This window comes from Aythya ferina (assembly GCF_964211825.1).
Source record: "Aythya ferina genome assembly, chromosome: 3".
In the NCBI taxonomy this organism is placed as follows: domain Eukaryota; kingdom Metazoa; phylum Chordata; class Aves; order Anseriformes; family Anatidae; genus Aythya; species Aythya ferina.
The window spans coordinates 25,191,661-25,217,061 of NC_140298.1; the positions used below are offsets into that span (position 1 = coordinate 25,191,661).

Sequence of the window (25,401 nt, forward strand, 5' to 3'; positions counted from 1 at the left end):
CTGCTGCTGCTGCTGCTGCTGCTGCTGCTGGTGCTGCTGCTGGTGCTGCGTGCGCTGCCCCCGCCCTGCCCGCCATGAGCGGCCGCCCGCCCGGCGAGGCGCTGGGGCGCAGGGTGCTGTGCGGCGCGGAGCGCGCGACCGTGCGGTACGTCGGCGGCCTGCCCGGCGCGGCGGGTAGGTGGGCGGCACCGGGCAGCGCTCGGGGAGGCCGCGGCTGCTGGGTGAGGAGGCTGCAGGAGGGTAGAGGAGGCCGGGGAGGTGGCCGGGGAGCTGTAGGCTCGTCAGCCTCGCCCCAGAGCCCGTAAAAGTCACGGGGCTTGTGCCCCAGGAACGCGTTTCCAGGTGTACGAGGGACAAAATGGCAGCTGGGGATGGTGGTCGGAAGGGACGGGTCCTTCTGGGCCAGCCTGGTTGCCCCTGTGGTGGTAGGATGGGGAACGTGGGCAAACCGTGTGGGGGATATAGTATCCCTTGACTTTAATAAGGCTTCTTACACAGTCTCGAATAAAAATATAATTTGGAAGCTAGGTAAATCCAAGATGGAAGGGTTGTTAAGTGGGCTGAAAGTCTGCAGGTCGGTCAGGCAGAAGCATGGTAATCCATGACGTGACGTCTGGCTGGTACCCGTAACGTACAGGGAACCCAGAAGTAATTCTGGGGTCTGTGTCGCTCAACGTCAGTGTCATGGGTAACAAACAGAGATCACCCTCAGCTGGCTGGTGTAACAAAAAGCAACCCACGTAACAGTCCTTCATCCACCTTGTGTTTATCTAGCTTCCAAGTTAAAACCCGGATCACCCTTAGCTGGCTGATGTAACAAAAAGCAGAACTGCAGTCCAGAGCAAGCTCCATGAAATTTAGGAGTGGGCCTAAGAAATTCCAGGAGTAAGAATTTCTGCATGTAGTGTGAAATAAGCCCATCTTACTGGGTTACCTTAAAATGCTGAACATGGCCAACAAATGAAGGGAAGCTGTTGTCTCCCCTGTGAGGGTGGAGGTTCTTGATAAAGTTGTGCTTGGAATAATGTGTCTGGTTCGGGTTACCCCAGTTCAAGAGGGATGCAGATAAACTGGAGAGAATCCAGTGGAGGGCTGCCAATGGGGTCAAGGACATGGACAATGTGTCTTGTGAAGAGAGGTTGAGGGAACTGGGCTTGGTTAGCGTGGTAAAGAAGAGAAGTTAGGTGGCATCAAATAGTTGCCTATGGGCGTTTGAAATATGGTAATAAAGATGACAAAGCCAAATTCTTTTATAACAAAGAGCACTAGCCACAAGCTGTGTCTTGAAAGGTTCAGATTGAACATCAGGAAAATCTTTTCCACTACAGAAACAACGTAGCCCTGGAATAGGCTGCCCAGAGAGGTTGGAAACTCTCTCCTTGGAGGTTTTCAAGATTTGGGTTTGTAGAGACTTAACTGTCTAACCTGATCTAGCACTGGTCATAATCTTCTGCTTTGAGAAGGAAGGTTAGGCTAGATGAACTTCAGATGTTTCTAGATGTTTCTAGAGCTATGGTGTCTTACGTTTGAAAATGTATCTACCATATTTTTCAGGAATTTGGCTTGGAGTGGAATGGGATGATCCTCAGAGAGGAAAACATGATGGTACCTACGAAGGAACACAGTATTTTAAATGCAGGTGAGTTGATTCCCACTGTTACCATGTTCTGCATATTATCAATATGGTTATGGGAAAATGCTCTTGGTCAATTTCTCAGGCAAATCCTTTTGTTATCAATTGGCTGATATTTAAAAAGATAATAAATTTGAATGCTGTGACCAGCTATGCCATAAAGGCTCTTCCATTGTTATTGATCCAGTTATAGGGATTAGAATGCAGTAAACAGTTGGAAAATACAAGTCGTGGTTTCAGAGGTGGGTAATAAAATGTGATTTTCTTGGATATTGTTAGTCTTACCTTAGCAGGCCTTTATCTTCTACTTCAGTAAGAAAATCAGTATGTCCTACTTACCTTTCTTATGTAAGTGAAGTATTGGTCTGTATTAACCGTCTCAGGTACTGTTTTGGATTTAAGATGACTTGCATGCATATTGTTAAGGGAAACTACCAAGTAAAGGATAATGATGGATTGATACTTGAACCACTCAGTAACTGTTAAGTAAGTTCAGTTGTGTTTAATGGATGCAAAACACAATGTAGCTGTGTGGGCTTTTATTTTTATTTAATTAGTGTATGCATACATTGTATTTAATGCTGAAGACTCAAGCACTTAACACATTTGAAATTGGGGAACGCAGGACTCCAGGGCAAACAGCTGCAAGCTGTTGATTGCCATGTCAGGGGCCACTGCAACTGCTGAAAGTTTGAGTTAAAGAAAATACCTGGATGAATTCATAGAAGAAAAGTCCAGCAATGACTCTTAAATACTGCGGGCTGCTAGCTCAGTAAGTTCCAGAGCAGACAGTTGGTGAAGGATAAGAGAATACTGAGGTCTTATCAAAAGACTTGCCTTGCTTTTACATTTACCCCAACTGTTTTCTTTTGGCTGCTTTTGGAGAAAGGGTGCAGCATTACATGGATGTTTGTTCTGACCAACGGATCACAGCTGGTCATACATTAATGAGGCAAAATGGAGACAAGATTTATACGTCGTTTTTGTCTTCCTCTTATGTTCATAGGCTGGTAGTAACTGTAAAAGGGCAGTTTGATTGCTATTTGTTCCTAACTTTGTGAGTGCTCATTTAAGTAAAATAAATCTAATATAAATCAAATTCTGTGACAGTGAACACTTAGATTTTCAAAAGCCTTCAGTTCATCCTGAAGGAAAATGACAAAAGAAAGTAAGTTATCTGTGGTCTTGCTTTAGGATGTGTGTTTGCTTTGGTTTGTTGGAAAATGTAAGGCTTCTCTGAAATTAATTCCTTGTGTTAATTATGCTGAGAAAGTTAAAGTCATCGATGAGAAGATAAGCAAATTGTCCTTTTTTTTTTTTTTCTCCAACTTGCATGTGAATGAAGTTCATAAGACTGGCTGAATGAAGTCAGTACAAAGATTTGTCTGATACTGGCTAATAGCAGATGACTGGAAGAGCATGAAAGAACAAGAAAAGTATGTAGCAACAGTCTTGCTAGCTTTAGCTAGTCACGGTTCAAAGATTTTTCTGAGCCGGAGGTAGTATACATGTATATCTATTTTGCTCTGAATGGATGATTCAACGGAAAGAGTTCTTCCTGTGAATTTCTTCCAAAATAATAATTAAAAACATGTCGTCATGGTGCATGTGTTTGCTAACTCTAGAGCACGTGTTTTCAGCTTGTGGAAATTGTGATTGTTTCCATTTTTATGAGCAGATGAGTCTTGGCACCTTCTCTGACCTGAATTATAGCTCAATGGTATGGAAGGGACTGAGAGAACTGCACTGTTGCTGTATGACACACAGAAGAAAAAGAACTGAGATCAAAATTATTATTTCTATATTGTGAAAAAAAAGTCTTCTATCTGCTGAAATATCTCCAGGGGGACAAATGGAATACCCTGAGGTAGCAGAGGAGGCTTCTGTACTTGTGTCAAGACCTGATAGTGGTTCCAGGCCTGTTAGAGAATATACTCTGCTATCAGTTCACATGAAAGTTGTTCTCAAACCATCAGGCAGAGTTGTTTGGTCTCAGACTGAATCAACAGAATTTACCTATTAAATAATTCAAAACTAAGAAGTAGCTATTTCGAAATCCTTTTTGGGAATATTCTCTGCCACCCTTAGCCAAACAGGGAAGAGGTAGATTGTGTTCAGTAGTGCAAATCAGAGTTCTTAGTCTGTCTTCTTAACTTCCACATTTGTGTATGGTGGGAGCCCTAGAGACCTCATTATGAGAAAATGAGATGATAACACACACCTTTAGAGAGAAAAAAAAAAAAAAGAAAAAAAGAAAAAAAAAAAACAACAAAGAAATACAAGAACTGATTCACTAGGTACAAGGAAAAAAAAAAGACAAAAATAAGGTGAGGCTTAAGGAGGATAAGGACATTTCTGATGGAAGAGAAGAAATTTAACATTCCTGGATTTTTCCTAGATAAAGAATAGAAAACGGTCTTTAGACAACAGTGTCTTCTGAGTTTGTTAGCAGAAATTCCTTTTTGAATGCCTTGAATTCAATTGAAGCAGTTTCCAAGTTAAAACTAGTTATCTTCTGCTGTAGGAGGACTAATACAAGTAATCATTAGTATGCTCCTAGGAAACATGAGCTCAGAGAACACTCTTAATTCTTGTTGTAAAAAATCTGCTTTCTGAATGAAGCTGCACATAACCATAACAGCCCTAAATGTACTCATCTTTGAATATGCTGTTCATACAATACCTGTTCTTCAGAAATACTCCAGAAAACAGAATACAAAGATCAAGAGAACAGACATAACTCTGTATAAGTGAATACCTTATTTTGTCAAGAAGATGATTTAAAAAACAAAACCTTCAAGTATCAACTCTTTTGTTTATAAAACAATGGTAGTAAACTTTAAACTTTTACATTGTTTCTTTGTAATGTGTATATATGTATATACATACATAAAACAGAAATTTTATATATATATATATGTATATAATCAAACCTTATCAGTAGTACCCTTTGCTTAGAAGTCTGCTTCTCTAACTCCTTGAATTCTGATAAGCAAAAGCAGCTGATGGAGTACCTTAAACTGTAAACAAATGCAATGAAAAGACAAGCTTTTATTTTTAATTATTTCTAAGGTAATTTTGAAAGGGGTGCTTTAAAAAAAAATCTTTCACAGTGATATTTCAAGATGACATCACAGGAAGAAAATAAAACAATATGAAATTTTCCTTCCCAAAGGATCTTCTTAGGAGTCCTCATTTGGATAAATCAGCGTGTCTGCAGACAGCTGTATATAGTCTGTGTAGTATGTTTTGTGGAAACACTACCTAAACTCATATGTTTCATGGCAATATGTATGTCTGAATCATATTTTATGTGATACAAATTCAACTTCTTAAGAATCTGAGAACCAAAGAACAACACAGCAGTGCTTCAAAACACGCAGACGTCATGAGTGTGTTTATCAAATCTGGAGTAGCTGGAAATGACAATGCATACTCTAGTGGCATTTGTGATTCTTCTTCCTGATAATAAAGTCTTGTTTCCTAATAACTGAGGAAGCTGTTATTTTACCTGTCACCCACACTAGTGTATCATCTAATAAAGTAAGCTGTGTTCTACAGCGCCTCGAGAAATGAGATGTGAATAACCAAGCCTTACAGCAGTGTTAAAATGCACACACAGCAATGAAACTGGGGTGTGCTTTCAAAATGAAGTTCTGGCCGCACACCCCCTTTCACACAGTGACATGGGTGTCCTGCCCTGGTGGCTGTGGGTTACGGGGACACCTGCCCTGGGCCTGCAAGCCCCCTAGGTGCGTGCACATCCCCTGGGAGACACAGCCCCTCCAGCTTTCATGTCCCTGCCTTGCTTCCTGCAGTCTGCTGGGGTGTGTGTGTGTGGGTAGGAGGCACCCCCAGGCTCCCACCTGCATGTTGAGGTGTCAGGCATACAGCTTGCTCTCCACCACCTCCGTCCCCTCATTAGGCATGGGCTTACCTCAGCTCTGGCCAGGGAGAGGTCATACTGCTGGCAGGTTGACTTGGCAGCTGCAGACCAGGTCTTGACTGCTGGTCTTGTACCTTCTTCTCTCTCCCCCTGGGTACAGATGTTTTGCTTTCTGTCATACCTCCTTTCAAGCTAAGTCAACCCCACTCCGATTCTCCCCCCCCCCCCCCCCCCCAAAAAAAGTCTCTGTGTAATTCCCTGGTTACAGCTTAATCTGGCAGAAGGGTCATCTTCCTCCTTAACCGTGCAGACATCCTCTCAGACAGGTTCAGGTATCCCATTCACATGCAGTGTTTACACGTGCATGGCTGTTTTAGCAGCTGTTTTTTGTCCACACCATTTTGGCAGTGAGATGTTTGGACTCCCCTGTGCTAGCTGACATACTTCGCCGCTTACCGCATGAGTTGGGAGTGACGTCCTGTTTTATCACACCGAGTGCTTTGGTTCACAGTTGGAAGGGATGTGTTCTCTCCTGCTAAAGAATAGCTTTGTTCTTTATAGAGGAATCCTGATTTGATTTGATTTGATTAATCAAATTTGATTAATTTGAGCAGTGCGCTGTGCTGAGTGGGCATCTACGCTGGGCTGGCATCAATACGGTGGCCTGTCCCAAGAACAACCCCACAACCCTGGCGTTATCAGCTGATGCTATTGCTAGAAGTGTTGGCCCCATTAAATTGTACCCTCTTTCCCCAGGGTTGCCTTTCAGAGGAAGGCAGAGAAAAGGAGGGGAGTGCAGGAACTGTAAAACCTGCTTCTGTGATGCGTTCAGCCAGGCAGAATTGCAGCTGCTTCTCAGCTCTTTGGGACTTGTTTTTTTCCCTTTGCTTTATTTTCTTCTGGTGGGAATTTGGACTCCTGTATATTTTTGTAGTCCAGAAATGCCAAGCTAGCCTTGCAAAGGCATTACATGTTTTCAGTTTCTTCTTCAGTGAATTTTATCAGTTGTGAGGGGCATGTTTTTAGATTTACAGACAGCACTTGTGACCATCAGCTGTTACTGTTTGCATGGCATTTATGTTCCTGCCTAAAAAAAAAAAAGATCTGTTTATATTAAAATAAACTCTCCTTCAGGAATGACAGATTCACCTCCAGGAATATCTGCTTAGAACACAAATAAAAGCTTCAAATACAGGGAGATGTCAATCTCATTTTAGTGTCTATGAAGAAAAAGCAGTTTAATAAGGGGAGCGTGCATTCCCAAGATTGCTTTTAGCCTCCAAAGATCTCAGATAGGAGATTTGGATTGTTTCACTGTGTGGTGCTGTACCCAGCTGAGATTTCTGCTCTCTGCTGGCAGTGGGAAGGTGTTGAAACAAAACTGCTGGCCCTAACCACTATCCAAATGTGTCGTGTGCACCAGCAGAGCCTTCAGATGAGCATCTGGAGCTGCAGATGTCGTGGTTTTATTTTTTTTTCTTTCCTTGTTTTGTGGAAGCTCAGACTCAGCTTTCATGTCTGTGTGACTGAGGTAAACTTAGGAGAACTTCAATTACTTGCTGATGCTTGCAGAGCTTCTGCTGTGCAGTCAGGAACTTGATACGCCACAGCAGATTAGTCCTGGGTGTCCCTTACAAGCCCTGTTTGATGCCGCAGCTATCACAGTCTCTATTCAAAAACAAATTGGACGGGCTTTCTTTACCAAAGTGTGTAGATTCTTCTAAAAGGAGTCTGATCTGTTGAGGACCTTCCCCTTAAAAGCAAAGACCTGTTTAGAGCTCATGCAGGAGATAGGCACGGTTTCAAACAGCTCTAATTGGTGACACCCTCTGAGCCGTGCAGGGTGTATGCCTCCAGCCACGGTTATAATTGCCTTGAGGCAGTTGTTGTGAAACAGCCAGTACTGAGCAAAGACACCCTTCCATCTACCTTTACCATCCTGGCAGATAAAGCTGAGGCCTCTCCTTGGCTGAGAGGCGTGCTCACACCTGTGCCTGTTGGCAGAGCAGTGTTGTGCTTCGGGCACTGAGAAGTGCAAGTGTGTGACATCCACGGGCACCTGAGGAGCCGTCACGTACCTGTGATGATAGGCAACACTTCTACTTGGTTCTTCATTAGCGAAGAAGAACGATGCCAATTTCCTCTTTTTTTTAAATTTTTTATTTTTTATTTTTTCCCTCAGGAAAATGGTTAAACAGCAGAAACTGGTAGCTTACCTGAATTTTAATGGGTATCCTTTGAGGGCCCCGAGCATGCCGGCAGATGGGCTGTATTGCTTCAGGCTACTGAGTCGGGAGTAGAAAGTGCCCTACAAGCAGTCTTCCGAGATTGGGGTCAGCCTGCCGATTTTAAAAGCCAGTAAGAAGTGTCACTCGCTAACCAGAGCCAGCTGGTTGTCAGAGCCCCACTTGGGCATATTCCAGGTTTCCTGCTTAAGGACACTGGGGCGTACCTTCAGCCACTTCACTTCTGTGCCGTGCATTGTCCTGGTTCTCGGACCTTCTGCACACATCAGAGCGAAATCCCTGTTCTCTGGCTTCCAAACACTCAGCTTAAGTCAGGTTGATGATTAGTACTCACGTCCAACCATCCAATGTGCACACTGGGTGACTCCTTGGGCTAGGAATTGTCTAAATAACTTCTTGTTTCCCCGTTGTGGAGAGTGATGGCTGGTTGGTGTGCTTCTTCACGAGTCCGAGTGCTGTACATGGGCTGTGTGATACATATGTATGGTTTGTACAGCTTGGTCTTGTACAGCTTGTACTCCCTAGCATGAAACTTAATACAGGCAGTGTATTTTAGGGAAAACAACTTGCAGGTAAGTGACCTCTCTCCTCGCACATGTAGTCATTTTGCCTGAAAATAGGTTCTTACTGCAGCATCTCCTTTTCTGTCCTTCTCTCTGACAGTTCTTGAAAAAAGTAGATCAAATTAATAAAATGGAAACAAACTTAGGCTGTGGAATGGATTTGAGTATTTATTACGTAAGATAGCATTGAAAGGGACAGAGTACTGTCCTCGGTTCAGTGAGGACAGAGTTAATTTTCCTCCTAGTAGCTGGTAGGGTGCTATGTTTTGGATTAGGATGAGAAGAGTGCTGATAACACCCTGATGTTTTAATTGTTGCAGAGCAGTGCTTATACCAAGCCAAGGACGTTTCAGCTTCTCACTCTGTCCTGCCAATGGGCAGGCTGGGGGTGAGCAGGAGCTGGGAGGGGACAGACTCAGGACAGCTGACCCAAACTGGCCAAAGGGGCATCCCGTACTGTACGAGGTCATGCTGAGCAATATATAGGGGTGGCTAGCCAAGGGAGGAGGACCGGACTGCTCGGGGGTAGGCTGGGCATCAGTCAGTGGGTGGTGAGCAATTGCCTTGTGCATCACTTGTTTCATACACATTACTATTAGTAGTACTATTATCATCATTATTGTTATTATTATTGTTGTTGTTATTATTTTCCTGTCTTAATAAACTGTCTTTATCTCAACTCACGGGCTTCACTTTCCCGTTTCTCTCCCCCATCCCCAGAGAGGGAGGGGGAGGGGGAGCGAATGGCTGCGTGGGGTTAAACCACGACAGTACTCAGAAGTGATGGTAGCAGGAGAGAAAACCCCTATGATCTTCCTACAATCAAAACAAACAAACAAATAAAAAAAACAGGATGGGCTTGAGAGAGGGAATGCACCATACTTTTTGTATAGCTTCAAATTACCCTAGTGCCTAAGAAAGCAGGAGGCAAAATATCTAATTTTCTTTATTTTTATTTCCCTGAGGTTAGAACTGGTTTCTGCAAAGACAATGAGAGGACGGAGGAGTGCATGGAAATGGTGACTTGAGAGGACAGAAATGAACTTAGGAAGGGGTATGGTGATGGAGAGACCCAAAGGTCTTGGCTATGCCAAGCATAAATGGCATGACGAGAAGGCTGGAGGTGTGGGCATCTATGTTAGCTCTGATGAGAGGGTTGGGGAGAGGAAGGAATTAGCAGAATGGTTGAGTGAGCAGCAGGATTGTTGAGTGCAGAGGAATGGAGATGACAAAGCAGGGAAAGTCGAGGTGATAGGAGAAGGAATAGCAGATTTCAAAATAAACATACAGCAGGATATAGGGTAAACTACAGGCAAACAGAACAAGAAATGTTATTTATGGAGACCCTAGTGGAATCTTGCAGCATCTGCCATCTACAAAGCTGTTTGACTTAAGTAAATGCAAGTGTAGGAGTGATGTACATCACGTGTAAGTGATGTTATAATTAAGGCAGTGAAAATGTGATTTGTTGTTTAAAGCAGTGTTGTTAAGAAGAAGTTGCGTGATTTTTACATTAGAGGAAATTTGACGTTTGAACTAAGCAAATGTTTGCAAACTATGAAGAACTTCAAAGAAGTGGAAGGAAGGGCTTAAGAGAGGTTTACTAAATCAAAAACAAGTAATTGAAAATACCTGTTGAATATGAATATTCACACTGGTTTCACATTCTCTAGGTGAATGTGCTTGTCTGCATGTTTTGTAACCATTGTACTCTAAACTTAGTTGCTACAAAACTAGACTGAAAATTGTTTTAAAGTAAATAATATGTTGGTTCTATCCGGTTCTTTAATTGTGTTATGAGAGTACTTACTAAAATAAATACCAGAAATGTTAATGAATAAAGCTGGCACAGACAATTTCCAGTACTGATCATTTAATAAAAATGTAAATATATGGTGCCCAGGCTATTCCATCTCCTTGCAATAGGTCCATAGGATTCATGGCCTCTGGTTACTGTTTTTCTGAGAGAATTTTGGACTCTGTAGAGTTGATGATGTGTATTATGGTTTGCTAATGAGCCACTTGACGTTTACACGCTGTTTTGAAAAGAGGAGTTTTATTTACATAAGTGGTTTCATCCTCCTGAGTACTTTCCAACCAGAGTCAGTGCTCTTCTCAGCTGGAAGGCAGGCAGGTAATCATAACTACCAATTTTCTTCCTGCTGTTTTCTGGCTGATCCTCCTATCAGATCCTCCATCTGTTCCGTGATACCATTCCCACAACTTGTCTTTGCCAGTTCATCCTACTATTTCCTTTCTAGTTTTGATAGAAATTGTCAAAGCAATTGCATGGCGAGAAATTGTCATGTGTTTTTCAGCTCAAAGGAAAACTAAGAAACTTCATAGGACTCTGTAGAATGTGCATTAGCCAGGTAATTTTGTTAAATATTCATTTTCAAAATTTTACCAAGTTAGTATTAGTTGTTTTTTTTTTTTAAGTTTGAGTTAGTATAACAAGAGGTACAATTTGCATCTTATGTCATTTGACAAAACTGCGTTCTCTTAGAATTATGAGTGATTTATTCAAGTGAAATATAGTGAGGGAATGCTGACTATTCTGATTCCTCTCTTCTTCCTACTATTCTGAGTATTCCTCAGCCATAAGCTGAGCTAAGGCTCCAGAGAAGTTTGTCATATGATTTAGGTCTGTTTGTGTCTGTCCATAGGTAGAAACTACTTTTCTGGGAAAACTCAGTACATAGTGAGTTTGGAAACAATGGAATGGTTATTTCTGATAATGGCACTGGCGTGGTAATCTTGATGTGTAAGCACGTTTGGAGATGTGGTGCTTCAGTTCTCATAACATTCAAGTGCTATCAGTGATACTTTGCAAGCCTTGCCTGGTTTCACTGAGCAGGAGTGGTGCTCTAAAATCAGCCTGTAAAATATCCCTTTGACTGCTTTGGTTCGTGGTATTTTTCTTAAAGTAATAATCAGTAATTTTTAGACTTTCTTTTTTATCATACTTTTGATAACTTTTCATATTTCACTGTTTCCTGGCTGTTCTTTTCTAGGCATCCCAGAGGAGGATCATTTATCCGGCCAAACAAGGCAAATTTTGGAGTAGATTTTCTCACTGCAGTAAAGGACCGATACGGGCTGAAGGAGCAAGATGTTCAAAATGGGACAAAGAATACATTAGTACTGGGAAAGAAGACCGTGGAACTTATTGGCATGGATTCCATTGCAGAACAACAAAGGCAAGTGTAATATATGAAAATCTAGGATACGTTGCTGTTCAACCATAAGGAAAGAAAGAGTATATGTTCCTCAATGGTTAGGGTAATTATTCCATAGTTCTTGGAGTACTATTTCCTCTAAGAACGTTCAAGAAAGTTGTTGATGAATTAAAAGGTTATTTGAAATTTCTGATACAAATTGTCTAATTTCACATGATGCTCTTTGTCTGATGTGATTGTGAGCTACTGCCAAGAGATAACCTTGCTTGTTCTCTTTCTCTGTGTCTGCTGTTCACTTGAACACGAGATCTGGTGTTATGTCAAAAGGTGAGCTGGTTCAGCTCATTGTTCTAGTATGAAACCATTCTTTGTTTTGTGGGTTAGTTTTCCGTTGGATCCGTGAATGAGCTCAAGTTGTACAGCAACCACACAGTTGCCAAATCGGAAAATTCAAGGAGAATGCATGGAGGGAAACAGGTACATTTCTCTTTTGGCAGCAACGTGTAATTATATGTAGACTGGATCTGGTGAAATGGCAGGTTTTCTTGCCCCTAAACTTACTCTGAAATTTCTTGTTGTATTTCTTGTTAGTCAAGATCTTGCATGCAAACTACATTCAAGTAACTTTGGGTCTACAAATACTGCCATTCTTTATCATGTTGGTACATGTTTATTTTAATGTGGCAGTACAGCAGGACAGAGAACAGGTTCCTGCTGAATGATAAATATCATGTGATTGAGATTGATGGAGAACAAATTTAATACAATAGACAATTGCAAATACAGGGTTTTTGCTTGAGATTTCAATGAATGGATGGTAAACTGAAGATTTGGATAGCACACAGGATGATCTGCATATTATCAGTAATGTCTTCTATAGCATTATGTTTACCTATACACATTGGTGGTCCTTTAAAAATAGATGGATTTTTGTATTTTCTGAGTATTGTACAGTATTTCTTGTTTCATCTTTGTTTAATCACATCAGCACTGACTATGTAACTAAGAGAAGGAAAGCAGAAAGTCACTGTACTGCTAGTAAAGCCATCTCTCAGTCAGTTCTTGTCAATGCTCATTTATCTGGGAGGGTAAGAAAAAACAAATAACATAATGATGTGTAGTAGACTGCAGTTCTAATGACCTCCAGTACCAGAGAGGTAACAGTTCAGTAGGTGGTAGTCTCCTCTCCGGGACCACTGATGTACTCCCTTTGCCTCCCAGAACATACTTAGCAGTCAAAACTGCTATTTAAAAAAAAAAAATAATAATAATAATAATAAATATATATATATATATATATATATATATAAAATGCTTAAATAACTTAGAACCTCTTGCAGGAATTATTACCAAAACCACATTTAACTTGGAAACTCTAAATTCCAGTTTGCATAGCTACAGTGTGTCTGTTTTATGACTTTTTTTTACAGTTGGATAAGTATCAGTTTTTTTTTTTTGTGAGGAGGCAGAGGAGAGGGGAGTGAAGGGGAAGAGGAAGGTGGGGGAAAAGGAAGAAATCGTGATTCAACCAGACCTACTTTGCAGTATAAGAATCCAAGGAAGTATAAATATCCAGGAAAGATACTAAAATGTGCAGTGTTGATTTATAGAATCATCTAGGTTGGAAAAGACCTCTAAGATTATCAAGTCCAACTGTTAACCTAGCACTGCCAAGGCTACCATTAAACCATGTCCCTAAGCACCACTTCTACACATCTTTTGAATACCCCCAGGGATGGTGACTTAACCACTTCCCTGGGCAGCCTGTTCCAGTGCCTCACAACCTTTTCAGTGAATAATTTTTTCCTAATAACCAACCTGAACCTCCCCTGGTTTAACTTGAGGTCATTTATTCTTGTCCTATTGCTTGGCACCTGGGATCTACCCCCACCCCACTACAGCCTCCTTTGAGGTGGTTGTAGAGAGCAATAAGGTCTCCCCTGAGCCTCCCGTTCTCAAGGTTGTACCACCCCAGCTCTCTCAGCTGCTTCTCATAAGACTTGTTCTCTAGACCCTTCACCAACTTCGTTGCCCATCTTTGGACATGCTCCAGCACCTCAATTCCAAGTTCTAAAGGAGCTATTTATGAAAATATTATTTTCATAATATTATGTTATTTCTGTTCAAAGATTACTTAACAGAATGTTCTTTCTCATTTAGCCAGCTGAACCTACTGGTAGATATCTCGGTGCGTGAGTGTGCAGTGAGCCATGCTGGTCAGAAGGAGGAAATCAGCAGAACATGTGCTAGTATCCTTTTTTGAAGGTGCTGTATAATATGATACCACAAAAAAAGTATATATTTTAGCATTCCAAGTGTTCACTTCAAAGAATGAGGAACTGTATTTTTATCCTTTTATTAAAAAAAAAAAAAAGTTTAAAACCATAGTTTGTGTTTGGAGGCTTATTTCAATGCTTGCAGAGTTAAAATGTAGAAGCCTACAACTTTTGAGAAGGAATGCAGACTGTGGGTGAAAATAAACAATGTTGTCATAGGTTGTTACTGTGACTGACGTTTCCAGCATCGCGATTTTTTAAATTTTACTCTAGATTAGATAAGCACATAAAAATACAGTTGATACGTTCGGTAGGTACCACAGGTTTCAAATATATAACTAATAATGTATTCAGCGTACTGCATGTTGTAGCTATATTAGAGAAATAGAAAGCGTATTTGTTCATTTGTAAGGATTGGTAAGAATTCCTATCAATACAAAAATTAATCCATTTTTAGATTTGTAAAGTTAAGCTCTCTTAAGTCATTTTTGTACCACAGAGCAATGTAAAATTTGCTGTAACTGAATGGTAGTACCTCTTAGGGCAAACAAATGTATTCTATTTCTGCTTATTTGATTAAAAAAACAAACACCCTAATTCTAGTGTCTGAAAAAGGAAGTTCAGATTTGAGATGTTTATTTTCTTAATATGGAATTTCAGATATCAGACATATAAATCTATCAAAAAATCTGCTGTCATCTTGGGATACAGTCACAGATATTGCTTCTCAAGTTCCAAATCTGGAAACACTTAATATCAGGTATATTCATATTTGGTTTTCTGTACCTTTGGGGATACGAACAAAAAAGAAGAGGCTCTTTTAGATACGAGGTCAACGTTCATAAGATAATTGAATGCCTCAATACTGGTTTTAATTGGAGCTAAGTTTTTAAATACTTTTTTTTTCATTATGTCCTTAAACAACGAATGCATGTAGTCATGTATGTGATCTCTGTTGTCCTATTACCAGCTTCCAAAGCCTTCATTGTGCAGTACACACAGTGCAGCTAAAATAATTTCAAAGGGATGTAAGCTAAATTGAAATAAATGCCATGTTAGTATAATAACAATGCAAGCACAATTTTTGTATTTGTTTTTATAGCTAACGTGACAAAAACGATTTTTAAATAGTTGTAGGTGTTCCATTTTCTTCAACATTTAGCACTGAACAGGTGTTGCAACCTGGGTGCTATTTGTAAAATTAGGATCTAACTTTGCATGAAGCATACGCAGTCATTTATTATTATCAGCATACATGAGAATATGGAAAATTTATTTAAATTCATTAGAATAATTATTTCATTTTTTCATTGTTGAGAAGTGTGGCCTAGACTAACAGGTTTTCAGAAGTTATTTGTGATTTATTTGTGATGAAACTGGAATGCAAAATGGAAATGATGGTGGAATTTGAAGCTTATGACTACAAACTGAAATAGCTTGAATTTGTTTTTTTTTAATTGTTTTGGCCTTCTGTTAAGAGTTTACTTTAAAAAAGAAAGACATAACCAAGTAAGTCTGTTAATGATTTTTTTGTGCAAGGAATGTTGGAAGAATAAAATTGATAGTTTTCCAGCAGCTCTCTCAAAGCTTGTTTAAATTGGAAAAAATTACTTACAAATATGTAAGTGTAACTACATCGAGAATTTTTTTTTGTCTTAATATACAGGTAGATCATACTTCAAGAAAGAAACACAAATGTCTTTGGAGGGCAGATTAAGAAAACTAGTTTGAAGTCTCCAGTTTTGAATCTTTTAACTATTTGATAGTAATATTTTTTGCTGTTGACAATGGTTATCAAATCCTTTTGTTTTACATACTTTTTGTTTCAATCTAGATAGTTTCAATTAACATTAAGGAGTTTAAGCCCCAAATCAGACTTTGTTTCATTTAGTATTAATGAAAATCATTCTTTTCACATTCAAAATTTAGGGAAAGAAAAGGGCGGGGGAAACCATAGATGAATAAAAATGCATTTTTGAATTGGGAAAGTAAATGAGGAAAAAAGTTTGAATATAAGTAATATTTTGTAATATATTTAAATATGTGAAACAATGTCAGTGTTTGTTGTTTTTTTTTTTAAATGCTTACATTATTTTTGTACTTAGTACATAATTCCAAATTAGTGACTTAAATAATTGTGTTTATTTAAGTTTATGGTGATAATTATTCTTTTTACACAGTGAAAACAAAATGAAATTTCCATCTACATCAATTTCTGTATCTAATGTATTTTCAAAACTGAAGGTTCTGGCACTTAATCAGACTGAGATAACATGGACAGAGGTAAAAACCTTGATTTTGTTTTCATTTATATTGGTAGGTTCTAAAACAAGTAAAGCACATTAAATATTATACATTATATTCTTCTTCTGAAGTGTAGTCATCCTCAGAAAAGGTGCTGTGACTTATCTGTATTAGTTGGAAATGTAAGTTATATTGGCACTAGAGTCTAATGAAAAAAATGTTTAACCTCATTTACATTTGTAAATTAACCAGTCATTTTTAAGCATTTTGAAGTAAAATTTAATTTCATGTTCCCAAGGTTGAATACTATTTGTTTCCTTGTACTTAGTAAAAGTTTATCTATATTTTAGTGCATATATAGAACAAATGCAAAGAGAAAGAACATAGGTCAGTATGACATGAAATACTTGTTTTGGCATCACTTTGCATCAGCATGAGATTGGCTTAGTGTCTTTGCATCTACAGAAAATGCTTGAAATACGTGATACCTAGTTACATGCAACACAGACACAGCACAGAATAAACAAAGCTTTGACTTTTTTTTTTTTTTAGGGACTGAAATATGCAAACATTTAAATGATTCTATTCTAGTATCTTGTTTCACTAAGGATGAAGTCCTGTTCTCGAATACATTAGCATTTGAGCCCATAAGCCCATTTAACATGGGGCTACAGGGCCCATGAAGCCAATCTCGGTAGTGCCGTCCTACAAGTTTGGAACCACAGATTGTGTGGCTGTGCAGAACCCGTTTGATTTCATCTGTGCTTGTAGACCTAGACACAGGAAAGCACCAGGTGGAAGAAAGGGAGTGCTAGGCAATCTCCAGTATTTATTTCTGGTTTTGAAAACTGTAATTTGTTCCGAATATGTTCTGAGGAAATCTGCATAAAGTGTAATTTCTGGAATAATTTTTCTCAACTTCTGTTATATTAAATTAAGTTTTGCTCTTAGGTCCTTGTTTGTGCTCAAGGATGGCCAGCACTTGAAGAATTGTACCTTACTTCTAATAATATTACAGTTTTGGAAAGGTAAGACATGTAACGTACATGAGCCTTTTGTGAGTGATGTACTGCAAAGTCAGATAGCAGATAGAGCTACATTCCTGTAATGATTGCATCACCATGACATAACTGTAAAATAATTGGTGCAAGCTTCATGTGGTGTACTTCAAAACATTTGAATAAGTAAGCAATTACTTGCATGCAGTTATATGCTTAAAAAAATAGTGTTTTCATTAAAAAATAACTAAACGTGTTTTTTTTTTTAATTTTCTGTTTGTTTGGTGCGGGTTTGTTGATTTTGTTTATTTGTTTGTTTGATGTGGCAGGCCCAATAATGTCCTGCAGACCCTGAAATTGTTAGACCTCTCAGACAACCAGTTACTGGATGGAGATCAGCTGCATCAGATAGCATATCTCCCCAGGTAGCTATTAAACAAATTTGCTGGAAATTCTTTGTCTTGTTCTTATTCATCTCCATAGTTTTTGTTAATGGAAATGTGATCATTTTGATGTTGCATTGAAAGTTTATGGATTCTTGAAATAGAAGCATTTTGCCCTCTTGAGGAGAGTAACTGCGTTATTTAATTGAGCTACATTAATATAGTCTTATTTTTTTATCTTTCATAAGCAAGACATTCTTAAGCTGTTTGTTATGAGATTTTTATTATATACTTATGAAACTAAAGTAATTTATCGCATTACAAAGTTCTTTATGTACTAGTATGTGCTCCTTTGTATCCAAGATAACAGGCCTGTAGAGTTTTTCTGGTCTGGCAAAGCAAAAAAGATACAGAAGTGGCTTTTTAGGAAAAAGTTTCTGACCATGACAGTGTCGTAGAGGTTCATCAGTAGCTGCGCAGCCATCTCATGGTTGTTTGAGTCTGCAGAATGCTGGTGGACAGCTTGTTGGCAGGTGTTACTCTTGAGGCTGGCACATTAAAGATCACTGGTGATGGGCAGTTTCCAACAGCAGTTTACACCCATGCTCCCTACCTGTTTGTTCTTTGTAAAGAAAGCAAAATACAGTGAGATTGGAGGGAGCTGGCAATAATTCTGCTGCTTCTCTGTCATCTGCTTGTGATTGTTAACTATGGTGAAGGTTACAGGGGTTACTCTACTGGTAGTAGCATGTCACTGTGTTTGTATTGGCGGGTCCCCTGCACAAGGACTCTCTTTGGAATTTTCATGTGCTTTTTGAGGGTAGTTTAAAGACTTTGAAAGATGTGTACTTCAATTTTTTTTTAAAAAGAAAAAAGTATAATTTTTATACTGCATTACATAAATATATTTTCACTTTGTTAAGTGAGTGTGGTGGTACCCTTTACACAGATTATTCTGTTTCACTGTACACTCAGTAGCAATGTCTTTATGGTATTTATGGGCTTGAACTATGATTTGCTACTCTGGGGCTTATCCAGGGAAAGTAGTGTTCCTTCTTAAAAGAGCACTTTCCTTCTTAAAAGTAGTGTCCCTTCTTAAAAGAGCACTTCAGTTCCAGTGAATGGAATATTGTGGGACTAATGAAAGAGTGTTGTTAATTTGCAGAATTATTATCTTGAGCTGTACGCCAAAATAGCAGCCATGAGGAATTAACAGCCTATTTTTAAAAAAACATATGGCAAATCACACCATTCAAATCCAGGAGTTATTTTGAAAGCTTGAAATTATTGTACTTATTCCTTGAAAAAAAAAGTATTCTCTGAAGTGTGGGTACTATCTATATAACTGCCAAAAGTTTATTAGATCTTTGTTTAAAAAAAAAAAAAAAAGTATATTCTTTTACAAAAAAATGTTCTGTACCAATTACAGTAATCATTGTATCTATTAAATTTCAGATTAGAACAGCTAATACTTAGAAACACTGGAATATCTTCCATACACTTTCCTGATAGTGAATTTGGTATGTAAAAGAAGCAATTTATTTATAGTTTTATAATTCTGTTTGTTTAATGTTTTCGTTATTGTCTGTAAACTTATTCTTTTTCCTAGGATGCAAGACTAAAATGTTTCCTTCATTAAAGCGCCTTGCAATAAATGACAATAAAATATCACAGGTAGGTTAGATTGTGGTGGGTTTGCATTCTGCATATACATCTATCTTTGTTTAAGAGTAACTCACAATTTGCTCACAATTTTTTTGATTGCTTGTGTAAGATCTTGAGGCATCTACCGAATTCCTTGATCAACACAGAGGGATGATTTAGAATTTTAAAAGATTCTTGGCATCTCAGTTAAACAGGTTTGTGGTAGCTAGTCCTATCCCTCCTCTACCTCGTAATTCTTCTTGTGGAATTCTAACGATCTAAAATGCTGAGTAGTCCCTGGTCTGTTTAGTTTTTTAATTAAATGTAAGAACAGGATGAAAGTACTTGGTTCTGCTGACCAAAAGAACAGTTTCTTTCATGGCCATTGTACAGGAAAAGTCACTGTTACTGTTTATTGTTCTGAAATGAAGTATGCTTTATGTTTCCTCAAAAGACTGTTCCCCTCCATTTCAGTGGTCATCAATCAATGAGCTTGAGAAACTGCCAAGTTTGCAGTCACTGCAGTGTCACAATAACCCTTTGATGGACACAGAGAAGAACCCGGAGACCCTGAGACAGCTAATTATTGCCAAGATAGGTCAACTGGAGGTTTTGAACAAGTCTGAGGTATGTGATGCATCAACAAATGGCATAAGTCTATGGAAAAATTGTTTTTAAATCATTGCCTGAGGAATTCATTTCATCTTCTTTTAAGATTGTGTTCAGAAAAGTAAAGTACTGATTATTCCATCACCTTTAGCATGAAAGAGGGCAGAAACAGCATCTCTTCTGTAGCTACAAAAAATATCTGCATCATAATACAAGTTAACGTCTTGGCTTAGGTACTCATCTATGGATCAGACAGTACGTAGAGGTACAGAGCTCATAAGATTCTTAATAGCTTTAAAATGTACTGAATTTATGGATCAGTTAGTACTTAGTAATGGGGTTTGTAAGATTATTGGTAGTGCTAACGTACTGAACATCGAAGTGATTGTAAGGGTCAGTGTCATGAAATAGATTTTCTTTTCTGGAAAGTCATATAATTTTATTGTGTTCCATTCCCGTGCCAGTACAGATCCTTCCTGCTGAAAGAAAAGGAGCAGAGCTTGATTATCGCAAAATATTTGGAAAAGAGTGGCTAGCAGCTGGCGGGAATTGGAACCCAGAGAGAAACAAACCGAGTGAAGAATTTCTTGCTGCCCATCCCCGATACGCAGCGCTTTGCCTTAGTAAGTACAAGGAAAACAAGCATTTCCTCACTTCTGGCATTGCGGTAGCACTTGATTTTTCTCTCTTCAGTTTGTTCCCTTCTGCCAGGGGCTTTTCCCTGTGCTCCTCCTGCCTTGTAAAGCCCACCTGTAGGCAGGCCTGCATGCACCTGGCTTTTGCTGCTGCAGAGCAGCTGCACAGTGCTGCGCCCCTCCAGGTGCTGCTGCTTCATAACTTGTGCTCGCTGCTTCAGCTGACATCTGCGAGCACCTGCCCCAGAGCCCTACTGGTGCAGCACCGGGGGCTCTTAGAGGTGGGAGTGTCAGGCAGCACCTCCGCCTGCCTGCTGCCTGCTCCACTCCCTCCTAAATACGCAGAGCTGTTGGTCAAGGATCACGCCTGCAGCGCCCCGTGCTTTTGTGCGGTGTTTCTACCGCTTTGTGTGCAGCATCCCAGCTGCTGCGGGAGCTGAGGCAGCAGGTTTGTGCCCAATCCAACACTGATTGCTTTTCTTAGGGCTGCTGTTGGGTGTTAGTCTGAGAACTGCTCATGTCAATGCGCGCTTTCCTTCACACAGAATATGGTGCACCTGAAGAAGGAGAACTGAAGGGACAACAGCCTTTGACTCTGAAAAATCAGCTTCTGAGTAAGAGGCCAGAAATGGTCAAAATTATTCTTTCTGCATTTGAAATATTTTATAAATTTTGTGTTTAGGGAGAACAAAGCATTCAAAAGCCTCTGAGAGGTCACAGGGTTGCAGCATGTAATTCTGTTTCTTAGCAATATGCGTATCTATGACTTGGATTAGATACCTGCTTCTCTGTACACCATCTCCTTTCCTCCCTCTACCCAACCTGAATTATTTTCTTAAATAAGACTTAATGAGGAATTCAGTACTCTATTCTCATAGTCTCAATGACTTCCACAGAAAAGATTTGAGATTTTAACCTTAACAGCTGAATTGTTTTCTGATAGTTTTTTTTTTTTATTAGATTCTTAATTTTAGAACAGTCAAGAAAATTAAAGCTAGCTTTGGTAGTTGGGGCTGTTTACATATTTAAGCTAGATTAATATCCCAGATGTACTTAGCTTGGTTTCCCATTTGATAGAATTGATTGTATATTTTTAATCCACGTCCAAAATAGTATTTTAAGGCACTTACATTCTAATGTTTAGATGGAAAACTAAATAGAACAAGGAATGTAGTTGGCTAGACATACTAGAAACTTTTCTTAAGGGGCCTTAATTTCTAGTTATTTTTTTAAGTTAAAAATATAATACAAATATATTTTGAAGAAATTAAGACAGTTTAAAGCAGGTTTTTAACCTGGAGTAGGCAGTTTCACATTTTACTGCAGGTTATTTTTAAAAGTTAACTAGAACTGAAGCACTTTTAGGTAAACTTACAAATGATAAAAATGAAAAATTTTAACTTTATAGAGAACAACTAAATGCTATCATAGCTGCTCAGACACAGCTCTGTTGTAATTGAGAAGATCAGGCTGGGGGGGTAAGTGTATAAAAACAGACTAGGAAGTCTTTGTGCTTCTGACAGAATAGGGCTTACCTTATTCACTAATGCTTTACTGTTCTCTTTAAGCTTTGACAATTAAATGTCCTGACAAACCTGAACAGAAGCCAGTAGAAAAAAAGCTACCAGGTAAGAAGTCTTCTTTCTTGTTTCAGATGTATAGCTCCTTTTGAAATAACTGTAATAGAGAATGACAGCTGCCTCTAGCTTTGTCAGCTCCTGAAGACTCTGTTACATAAAGGAATGACAAAGGTAGAACTCATGTGAGAAAGTCATTATTTTTCTGACCTTCACCCAGTTAGTTACTTTCAGTCCAGTTTGAAAATTGAAAATTGATGCATGTGTCACCATGTGTGCTGCTGGTTTCATGTAATGTGTATGAGGCAATCAGAGGCTAATTAATGGGTATGAAAGCTGGTGGGTGTATTTGCCCAGTAACAAGAACATGAAGTTGTAATAGCCAACTACGTAGTCTGCAGTTATAGATTTTTATGTCTAATATCTTACAAATTGCTATAAATTACATTAGAAATCTGATTCTGACCTGTATCAAATTTGTCTTTTGTGAAATGTTAGTGCCTGTAGTGTCTACCAAAATGAACAGACTTTGTTCTAAATCAAAGTGAAGTCTCAGAGATGTAGCAGAATGGTGTCTGAAAGAACAGACTTACACAAACTTTATTCTAAAATAAAAATCACATTTATTATCACAAGTTGCATAAAATCAGATAGATACAGCTTTTACAAAAACGTTTGATAGAAAAATATTTGTCTAAGTACAATGTGTGGTATTACAGGAATAACTCACTATTGCTGTGCCTTTAGGTAAAGCTTCAAAAGAAGTAAAAGTTCAACCAAAATATTGAGTATATCTATTGCAAACACAGGTATCACCTCTGGAACAAACTACATTTACTCATTCAAGATCCATTACAAAAAATATCCTGCCGTGTAACTGACTTCATAATAGAAACCACTATACAACTCTGCTGGCAATTTGGTTGGGACGAGTTAACATAGCAATATTTCTAAGAGTGGCACTAGTTCCACAGTGACATTCGTTTATTTGTGCTGGGAAAGCCAATTTCTGGTATGAAAGCTTCAAGGAACAGTCACCAGCTGCAAGCAGACAGAACCTGACTGGTACATGTCCCAAAGGTCACTTAGTTTAGTGTGTAGCAAATTCAAACTCAAAAAAGGTAAATTATGAAGCCATAACACTTTGATTTGGCATGTGGGATCAAAACGCTTCAAAGGTAGTAGCTTATTCTGTCTGACCCACCAGAGATTGAACCGTTTTCAATTTGACATTAGCAGTTATCATTTCAGGTACAAAATACATTATTGCAGTGTTAGAACTGAAGCAGCAATACAGCCTTTCACTGTTGCTATGAGCAAGTATAGCTGAATAACCAGTACTTCGCTACAGCTCAGTGGTAGCAGCATTTTTCTAACCACTTGGTTTCTTTCCCTTTTCCAGAGTCCATGACTATTCAAAGGGTCAAAGGATTGCTCTATCGCCTACTTAAAATTCCTGGTTCAGAACTGAAACTGTCCTACGAAAGTTCTAAAGTGAGTTAAAATTAGGTAATTCAGCAACAAAATACTTCATGCTGCTAAAGGTCAATAGCATGTTCTAAAATACTACCTAATGAAATTGATTTCACTTAAGGAGGGCAGTCTTCCTGCTGTTAATTTAGGACCTGATTCAATGCCTGATCCTCCCTGACTGCAACTGCCTGATCTAAATTTGGTTTACATTAACAGAGGTCTGGTAAGACTTAAACTGAAATCTTTTTTTCCTTTCTTATTCTAGCTGGCAGGAAAAGAAGTTGAACTAGACAACGACTTAAAGCCTTTGCAGTTTTACTCAATAGAAAATGGAGACTGTGTGCTAGTACGGTGGTAACAAGGAGCTCCCTTGATAGGCTGAAGGCAAAACCAAGATGGGAACTGCAGAAGAGTTACAGACTGCCTGCAGACAGCAGGTACAACATGTGCCTGAACACCTGTGGGAGAACACGAATTTCATACGTGGCATCAGAGCACTATACGATAATACTTCCAGCTCCTAGACTTAGCAATTAATCTTTATGAAGGCCTTTGCTTTTGATTGAAGTGTCTTATCTGGGAGACACCAAATAGTACTTCAAGTCTTCAATTAAATAAAACTCAAGGTAACCCTTTTGCCAATATTTTATACTACCTTACCACTGCAGTGGTGAGAATTCATTTGTATGGAACTGATACATGATCTGGTTGTGATGTCCTCACTTATAATAGCTCTAGAACAAAATTAGTGCTGCACTGAAAGAGGCTACTTGTGCTGTTTTCACCTACTTCTAAAGACCTTAAAGCAAAGAAGTGTAAATCAGCGGTAACTGTAGAAGTATCTGCACAGCCTTGGAGTGCTTAAGGTCAAAATCTGACAAACCTTAATTATACCTGCAGAGTTAACATACCACAGTATAAGTAAGTTCTCAGCATACTGCAAGGCATTGATATTTAGTTTACATTCTTTAGTGTGCAGTTCCTCAATCTTATTTTACTTTCACTTGTATACCACCAAATTCATACATAATAACAGAGCTACCAGAAAAACCTCCTTATCAGGCTAAGTTTGCAGTACTTCAAGATTTGGTATAAGCAAACTTTGATTTTTTTTTATATATATATATATCTAAAATTATAATGGTATAAACAAACTAAACCTAACAAATCCCAAACCCTAGCTGTCCCAGCCCCTGCACAGATGAGAACAACCCCTCAAACTGCATGGAACCTGCTGCAGCAAGACTTACCAGACGCCCTGGTACTAAGCACAGCTCTCCAGTGGATCCTGGTACGGCTCTATACAGAGTTAAATCAGTAGTACTTCAATTTACAAAAGACAGGCTAGTTGGCATTCGTATGTGCATTTATTAATTACAAGTAGGTCTTTGACTTCATATAAAAAGGAAACTGTTTATCTTAAACATTTTGGTTTTTGTCAGATCAACATCTATACTATAGAAAATGAATAGTATCAGTCCACTTGTAATTATCAAAAGGGATGTGCAAATATTGTTACGCTTTAGTTGAAACCCAACATTAAAGGATACCTTAATATTCTGTATTATTCCAAGAAGGAATCCCGATGTACACTTTTCCATCCTTATTATATGCTACCCTGTTATCCAAGGCAAGTCCCTCATCTTTCCTCACATCTACAAGGATCTCCGCACAGCTCCTTTGCTCTCCAGAGCTCTCTCAGTTCCTGGGGAGAATACTGAGGGGAAGACAGCATACCACTCTCGCATGCCTTCTCACACAACCAGAGACTATCCTGTTAGAGAGACAGCAATTTCAATAGTTCTTAGAAAGAATTCAGTGCTCAACAAACCTTACTTCCAAGAATCAGGTCTTCACTGTTTATGGCGATACATTTTGCACACGAAGGTCACCAACTAGAGGCCTAGAGGCAGACTTCCCTTTCTGAGCTGCTAGAGCTATTCAAAGAACTTGCAATTGGGGGATGGAGGATGGGTTTGTGTTTTTTTTTTGTTTGTTTGTTTTAAATACATTTTAGCAAGTGTTTTCTGTATTTTGATCCAATGGCTGTTTCAA

General features: G+C 38.9%; 2 protein-coding genes across 3 annotated transcripts in view; one reads left to right on the top strand and one right to left on the bottom strand.

The window, feature by feature from the left end:
• TBCE (tubulin folding cofactor E) lies at positions 1-25,378 on the top strand. The gene is made up of 16 exons (XM_084514100.1): positions 1-174; positions 1,555-1,639; positions 11,343-11,532; positions 13,672-13,756; positions 14,444-14,543; positions 15,964-16,066; positions 16,979-17,055; positions 17,355-17,450; positions 18,864-18,928; positions 19,018-19,082; positions 19,527-19,679; positions 20,131-20,284; positions 20,842-20,910; positions 21,865-21,924; positions 23,276-23,367; positions 23,612-25,378. Exons 1-16 carry the CDS (start codon positions 75-77, stop codon positions 23,702-23,704), a joined length of 1,587 nt encoding a protein of 528 aa, XP_084370226.1. The 5' UTR covers positions 1-74; the 3' UTR covers positions 23,705-25,378.
• B3GALNT2 (beta-1,3-N-acetylgalactosaminyltransferase 2) overlaps positions 22,473-25,401 on the bottom strand; it is a 34,341-nt gene continuing 31,412 nt past the window's right edge. For both annotated transcript variants that reach the window (XM_084514105.1, XM_084514104.1), the window contains exon 12: positions 22,473-25,120. In XM_084514105.1, coding sequence (XP_084370231.1) covers positions 24,986-25,120 — 135 coding nt within the window. In that variant the 3' untranslated portion in view covers positions 22,473-24,985. The remainder of the gene's footprint in view (positions 25,121-25,401) is intronic.